General features: G+C 36.8%; 2 protein-coding genes across 2 annotated transcripts; both read left to right on the top strand.

Moving 5' to 3' along the window:
- The first annotated feature begins 490 nt into the window (after nucleotides 1–490).
- Nucleotides 491–1,468, top strand: LOC128507857 (odorant receptor 131-2-like). Its single transcript, XM_053478991.1, has one exon. It carries the CDS (start codon nucleotides 503–505, stop codon nucleotides 1,466–1,468), a length of 966 nt encoding a protein of 321 aa, XP_053334966.1. The 5' UTR covers nucleotides 491–502.
- Nucleotides 1,469–6,330: 4,862 nt separating this feature from the next.
- Nucleotides 6,331–7,305, top strand: LOC128507851 (odorant receptor 131-2-like). The gene has a single exon (XM_053478977.1). It carries the CDS (start codon nucleotides 6,340–6,342, stop codon nucleotides 7,303–7,305), a length of 966 nt encoding a protein of 321 aa, XP_053334952.1. The 5' UTR covers nucleotides 6,331–6,339.
- Nucleotides 7,306–7,826: the final 521 nt, after the last annotated feature.

The following is a 7,826-nucleotide window of genomic DNA, read 5'->3' as shown; positions in this document are numbered from 1 at the left end:
TCCGGAACATTATGCTGGCAATCCAAGGTTTAAGTGTATTTATATTATGGATACATACTAACTGTTAAACTGACTGTTATACTTAGCTTTTCTAATGCTGATTGAACAATCAGCATTAGAAATTTATAAACCTTTTTATAAACAATTTAATTTGTCTATAAAATGTATCTTACACTTACAAAAAATAAATTGATACATTTCCAGGAAGGTAAAAAACATAGGGTTTATTATTACACTCATGAAAATTTCATCATCTCTCTCGGGCTCATTCGTCTTCTTCTTCTTCTTTGTCTTTTGGCTGTTCCCTTTTAGGGGTCGCCATAGCGAATCATCTGCCTCCATCTAACAAGTGCCTATTTTAACAACCAGCGGACAACTACATTACTCTTCAGGGCTGAGCTCACACATGAAAGTGGTGTTCTGTGGTGGTGATTTGTAGAGACTTGCACTTTGTTGTTAATTATATCTGGAAATATTATATGGCTCTATTTTGTATCATATTATGACAATTATTAATGAAAGCACAACGGAGGGTTACCTTGTATATCAGCAAATATATCAGATTACAGTGCTTGAGGGCGGAATATCAAAAGCTAGTTTTGCAATGTTGATGTCGTTGTTCTTTATCTATTTGAATGCCATTATGATCTACACTCTTTGGAGCAAGCCTATTTTTAAAAACATTCCACGTTACATTCTGTTTAACCACATGCTTATCAATGATTCAGTTCAGCTCTTAGTTACCTCTTTGTTGTATATTTTAGGTCTGGCCTATCTAAGGGTAGTTATGTATGCTTGTGCTTTTTTAGTTTTTGTTTCAAGTACAACTTTCAATAATGCACCTTTAAACCTGGCTGTAATGTCACTAGAGCGTTATGTAGCCATAAGCTTTCCTCTAAGACATGCTGAAATCGCCACTCAGAGAAGAACTTATATTGCCATTGGAATTATTTGGTTTCTGGGTCTAATGCAATTTACTATTGATTTGCTTTATGTAGTAGTGATAGATCCTAAATTTCTAACCTCACAAATATTTTGCACAAGAGAAAGGATTTTCATAAGGCAGTGGCAGCTGGATGTTTATCAGGGCTTTTACATATTTTACTTTGTTTCTGTGTCTTTGATTATGCTTTTTACTTATGTCAAAATTTTAATCACAACCAGATCTATTTCCTCTAAAAAAGACTCTGCTTCCAAAGCTCACAGAACTATAGGGCTGCACCTCATTCAGCTGGGTCTGTGCCTCATCTCTTTTTTTTCTAATCTTATAGAACGAGCTGCAGCAATGACTGGCAGCAGCAGCCTCTTCGTGGACCTGCGTTATCTAAACTATGTGTTTCTGGTGGTTTTGCCGCGCTGCTTAAGCCCACTCATCTATGGACTGAGAGATAATGCTTTACGACCCTTATTTGTGTACTACTTTTGCTGTGCCACAGGCAAATGCAGGTCTAGGGTCAGTGTACGCTAAATTGTACCTTTTTGTTGGATACGTAAGGATATTTAAACCTGTTAAAAGTCATATTTACTCTGTTTTTCAATTAAAACACACAAACTGGTACTCTGTGTTTCAGTTAAAACACACACTGAGTGTTTACATGTGGATAATATAACTTGTGTTCTCTCACCAAAGGGAACGAAGTAAATAGTGTACAGTGGTTAACTTATTTATGACTAAATCATATACTTTATACACGCTTTCACATGGTCACTTAGACACCAATACAGAAGTTCTAACTATACTTTGCAAAAAAGTTGATACACAGTAGAATTAAACACAAAAAAGTATTTTATTCATTAACTAACTTAATCAAAACTGAAAGCAAAGAACAGCGATATAAATGCTTATAGATATTATTGGTTGTGGCTTATTTCATTGCTTTTCACACTTGATAGAAATTTACTTTTTGACCTTATAAAGAATTAATGGCTGAATACGCTTAAGGAACATAAGTATTTATTTAATTAAGATAGGTACAAATATTACTTTTTAGAATAAAAATCAAAGCTATGTAATATGTGATTAAATAAAAAAAATGATTATAAATGATTGTGTCATGAAATAATTGCCATTCAAACTGACATGTAAATATTTGCTATTGCGGTTAAGTTGTCCTATATAATTATTTATTTATAGATGTAATTTATTCAAAAGTGAATTCATTTAATAATTTATTTATGTAATGAAATATTTATTTTGTGGCGGCATGGTGGTGTAGCGGTTAGCACTGTTGCCTTGCACTTCCAGGGTCTGGGTTTGATTCCCGGCCAGACTCGATTCCCGTCTCTATGTGCATGGAGTTTGCATGTTCTCCCTGTGCTTGGTGGGTTTCGTCCGGGTATTCTGGTTTTCCTCCCACTCCGGTTTCCTCCCACAGCCCAAGCATCCTGGTATGGCTCTGCGACCCTGAATACAGGAGAAAGCGGTAAAGAAGATGAGTAAGTGAGATATTTATTTTGTGCTGACTAATTGGACACCCTGAAATAATTAAATCTGTCAGTCATCCATCAAACTCATTGCCTGGGCTCTAATGCTGATCTGCTCAAGTTGATTCTTTCAGTTAAGGTTTAGGAAAATCTCTAATAACCAGTAGCTGAAAAGGAAGACTATATTTATAATAACAATTACTAAAATGTAAGTAGAACAATTGTGTGAGTGTGTGCTACATGGGAGCTAATTGTACAGGTCAGTGCTATTATACTGTATGGACAAATGTCAGCACAGCAAGAGATGGGCCAGTTAATATTGTTATTGTTTACCAGACAGATGACCTAGGGTTGATTCCTGTGGATTACAATGATAATCTGGTATGTTTCTTTGGACAAAAAAAGAATGAAATTACAGAGTTTTCAACTGCTGTAGCAGCTAACTTATTTTTAAGGATTTCACAATGCCAGTTATTTGCATGCCAAATTATTTAACTACACCAAAAATAACATACTTATTTTCCCCAAAAAAACTTCGAAGTTTGCAGTAGTTTTTAATTTTTAAAAGTCTATGTATTAATCTTTGTAAAATTACATACATTGTCTGTAAATTAATATGTCAACTTTTATTTTAAGTATTATTTTCATACTGAATTTTTCCATTTTTAACAGAGAAAATACCATAATAGCGTTTTTTTTATATATATAAATTACGTACAACCCTGTGTTAAATTACATTAATTAACTGTAATTAAATATGTAACTCATTAGATAAAGGTCAATGACCATACTAAAGATTTTATGTTTTTTTTGCACCTTAATTTTAGGTACATTATATTAGTTTTATACAGTATTACACTGACATTTATGTTCTAGATGCAAGTTTAGCTTTTTTTCATGACATTTTACAGATGTGGCTATTGTCATGGGTTCGACCCTTTTTTTGCATGAGCAGCACAATAAAGCACAGACCTGAGGCGAAAAAAAGGTAATTTTATTAGGAATAAATGGGGTAGGAAAGGGTTAAAGGAGGAAGGATGGAAAGAAAGAAAAGGAATGAGGTCTAGTGGGCAGGGTCCCGCTGGCATGCAGGCTGAGGCTGGTAAGCGGTGGTGGCGGGCAGAGTGTCAGCGTGGGCCCCGTGGACAGCGGCTCCTTTCCTGGTGATGGCCGGACTGGCCCCTTCCATCTCCTGTGGCATCAGTGTCACAATTCCATGTGATTGCTAAAGAGCGGCGCCTACAGTACCTAGTGAGCTTTAGAGTGAGCGAGGAGCGATATTTGATTTGGGAACACGCCGTGACACCATTAAGAAATTGCGTCTTGAGGAAAGGGATTCCACAACCTGCCGCGTAAGTCAGCAGGCAGCTGTAAAGATTACAGTCACATGACGTGCAGTTGTGTTTCAATCTCAGGTATTGTGTATCTATGCCGATAATGTGTTAATCTATCTGTAACGGGTTCAACCCTTTTTTCACGAGTTACCATAAAGCACTGACATGAGACGAGGTCTTACGGGAAAAAGGGTAATTTATTTAGGTAAAATTTGAAAATGAAAGGGTTAAAGGAGGGAGGACAGAAAGAAAGGGAAAGGAAAGAATGTGTAAGGTGCACGTGCAGCTCCAGAGGCAGTACCTAGCTGGCATGTGGGCACACTAGTAAAAGGTGGCGGTGGGCGGAGTGGCAGAACAGAGCACGCGGAGGCAGCGCTCCTGCACACTCTCTAAATGGTTCTTGGCTGTTAATGGCCGTCATGGCCCCTCCCAGCTCTCTTTATGTTCTTCCCGGACCCCCGGACTAAACTCCGCACCTTGCTTTTATAATGCGGAGCAAGTCCGAGATCCTATTAACGCTAATTATCGCCAGCCGCATACCTGCAGGGGCCCCGCCCCTTTGCATACCTGGGTGCCGCCTACTTAGGGAGCCTACAGAGTGAGCAAGGAGTAATAATAATAATAATAGATTTGGGCGCACGCTCATTACAGGCGGATGCCGTGACATTGCCCCTCCATTAGCTCTGAGTAAGACCCCAGTCTCGTTCGGGACTCAAGCCAAGGTCCGTGCCAGGTGTCCCTTTGCCCCGTTCGACCCTTTTTTCACGAGCGGCACTATAAAGCGGCATGTGTCAGCTGTTTACAAATATACCATATATCATCTTAGATCGCTCTTTGATCACGGAGTTTTACAATCTCCACCCAGAGGCACGATCAGAACGCCAGGTGGCGTTCGTAGAGGGGGGTGGGGGTACTGTAGGGGTTTTTGATCTTGCGCTTCCTTGTTTCGACCATGGCTTTTGTTTCATGTTTTTTTTGGATAGTTGCCTTGCAGCTTGATTTCCCGGTTACCGATCTAATGCTTCCCCTTTGACTACGGCTCTCGTTTTACGATTTGGCTCAGACGCTACGCTGACTGTTTCTCTGTTTCTCTGTATTTGACCCTCGCTTTCACATTCAACCACGCTTCCGTTTTACCGATCTTCATCTGCGGTTGGATTCAACTTGTTTTGCTCCGCCCAACTTGGTCCAGTAGATAATGGCAATAATGGCAGATAAAGTTGGAAATACTAAAAAATGTATATCTCCAGAAATGTATTTATTTTATTTGTGATAAAATAATTACAAACTAAAAAAATGTAACCATTATGATGATAATTACATTATGATGATCCAACTACAGTGGAACCTTGGATTATGAGTAAACATTTTATAAAGTAAAAATAAAACAAATTAACCTGCACCTTACCTTTGAAAAGAATCCCGACAGAGCAGTGTTTTCGTTAATGTATAAATATACATTATACTGTACATAGTACAGTATAAATGTATACATGTGTGTGTGTGCATGCGGACTAGTCGTATGTCATGACCTTGCTCGTTTATCAAGTTAAAATTTATTAAAAAATTTTGCTTGTCTTGCAAAACACTCGCAGACCAAGTTACCCACAATCCAAGGTTTCACTGTATCTGTATGATAAAAACAAGTTATTTTCATAAATTTACACATGGTCTTGCCCTCACATTACCCAATTAAACCTATTTGTGAGGACAGTCCGGGCAATAAATATTTGAATAAACAAATATCATCGTTGTTCCCAAGCCTGATGGAACAATCTCACTATGACTGCTCCTATTGTCTGGCTGAAGGGGTAAAGAAAAAGAGTGTACCATGCATGCATATGTTACTTACTTAAATTTCCAATAAAAAAACATATATATATATATATATATATATATATATATATATATATATATATATATATATATATATATATATATTTCTATAACACTGCTCTGTAAAAATGTCCATTTTAAATTTAATTTCATTTAGATTTTATCATTGAAATGCATTTAAATGTGCTGTGCCTGAAAATGTGACTCATAAAAAATATGCTGACAAACAATGAAGAATCAAAAGCTTGTTGTTTTACTCTCTATGTGAGTTGTAATTGGTCTTGGGGCAGGGACACCGCCTCCCCAGATTGACAGCATATTTTCTGATGAGAATGAAGCACCTTCAGAGAGGCATGGGAATAATGACTAGGGAATGCATACAGAAGTGTGCTCTGCACTTGCCACTCCAATGCAAAAAAATTAATGTAGAGGAGTATATTGAATATTTATAGGCAGCTTTAATTAACATAGCTCAAGTGCACGACTATTAACACTCAGGGATGTGTCGTCATATTTCCCTGGAGCTCACATAGACATCATAAATAAACATTATAAACATCAGCTCACATTAGTATTACTTTTCAATGCTGAACGTGCATATGAAAGTTAGATTCTGTACCAGATGTAAAAGCTTAATGTAAATACCAAAAATTGATCTGTGAGGACATTGTGGTGTAGAGGCTCATTGTTTATTGTTAGTAATATTTGCACTGTAAATACTGTATATTATATTTTGCACTATATTATGTCAGTTATTAATGAAAGCAAAGCTGAAAATGTGCTGTTATATCAGCAAATATTTCAGGTTTCATTAACTGAGGGACCAATATCAAAAGTTATTTTTGCAATTTTAATGTCGCTGTTCTTTATCTATTTAAATGCCATCATGGTCTACACTCTTTGGAATAAGTCTGTTTTTAAAGAGACTCCACGTTACATTCTGTTTACCTACATGCTTCTGAATGATTCCATACAGCTCTGTGTTACCTCTTTTTTGTATATTTTAGGTCTGGCGTATCTCAAGATTGTCATGGCTGCTTGTGCTTTTTTAGTTTTTGTTGCAGAAACAACTTTTCTTAATGCACCTTTAAACCTGGCTGTGATGTCATTAGAGCGTTATGTGGCTATATGCTTTCCTTTAAGACATGCTGAAATAGCCACTCAGAAAAGGACTTTTATTGCTATTGGAGTCATTTGGTTCATGGGTTCCATAAATTTAATAATTGACTTGTTTTACAGTGTAGTTTTGGATCCTAAACTTTTAACTTCACAAACATTTTGCACAAGAGAAAGGCTTTTCATAAAGCAATGGCAAGTAGATCTTCATCAGAGCTTTAACATCTTCTTATTTGTCTCAGTCTCTATGATTATTCTTTTCACTTATGTCAGAATTTTGATAACAACCAGATCCATTTCCTCCAGTAAACATTCTGCTACAAAAGCCCACAAGACCGTGCTGCTGCACCTCATTCAGCTGGGCCTGTGCCTTACTTCTTTTCTCTATGGCATTATTGAGCAAGCTGCAGCAACGACCAGCAGCAGCCGCCTCTTTGTGGAACTGCAATATTTAAATTATTTATTTGTTCTGATCTTGCCACGCTGCCTGAGCCCACTCATCTATGGACTGAGAGATGATGCTTTACGGCCCTTATTTATCTACTACTTTCACTGTGCCACATGCAAAGGCAGGTCTACAGTCAATGTACACTAAGTTACAGTAAGGTCATTTTTAAAAATTATTATTATTTACTAATTATTATTTTGTATGATATTTAAACCTGATCAGTGTCATATTTCATGTTGTAGAAACATATGGACATATTTTAAAATTAACTTTTATGCACAATTACCTTGTAATCCCAAAGTCTATGCTGGGGTAAAACATCTGAGAACATCCCTAGTTTTCAGTTTAAACAAAAATTGATTGCATAGGACTGAAATAATGGGCACCATTCTTACTCAGAAAGGACTGACTACCACCTTAGATAGGTTGTAACTTCAGGCCAGATCATTTTTAACCTGTGTAATTGAGTTGTGTCATTTAAACATATTTAAGCAGGACATACTAGATTTTAATGCTGATGTTTTACTATATTTAGCTCCTTAAGATAAATATAGCTCCTAAAAAATAAACATGTGGTCACAAAAAATCTATGGTAAATTAATAAATATTGCCTGCTTAAAACCCCTTAAACTTAAGTGGCACAGATACATGATGGCCACACAGCATAC

This window comes from Clarias gariepinus, chromosome 19, assembly GCF_024256425.1.
Source record: "Clarias gariepinus isolate MV-2021 ecotype Netherlands chromosome 19, CGAR_prim_01v2, whole genome shotgun sequence".
NCBI lineage: Eukaryota > Metazoa > Chordata > Actinopteri > Siluriformes > Clariidae > Clarias > Clarias gariepinus.
The sequence above is the reverse complement of the archived record's forward strand: the minus strand, read 5'-3'. Positions and strand labels throughout refer to the sequence as shown.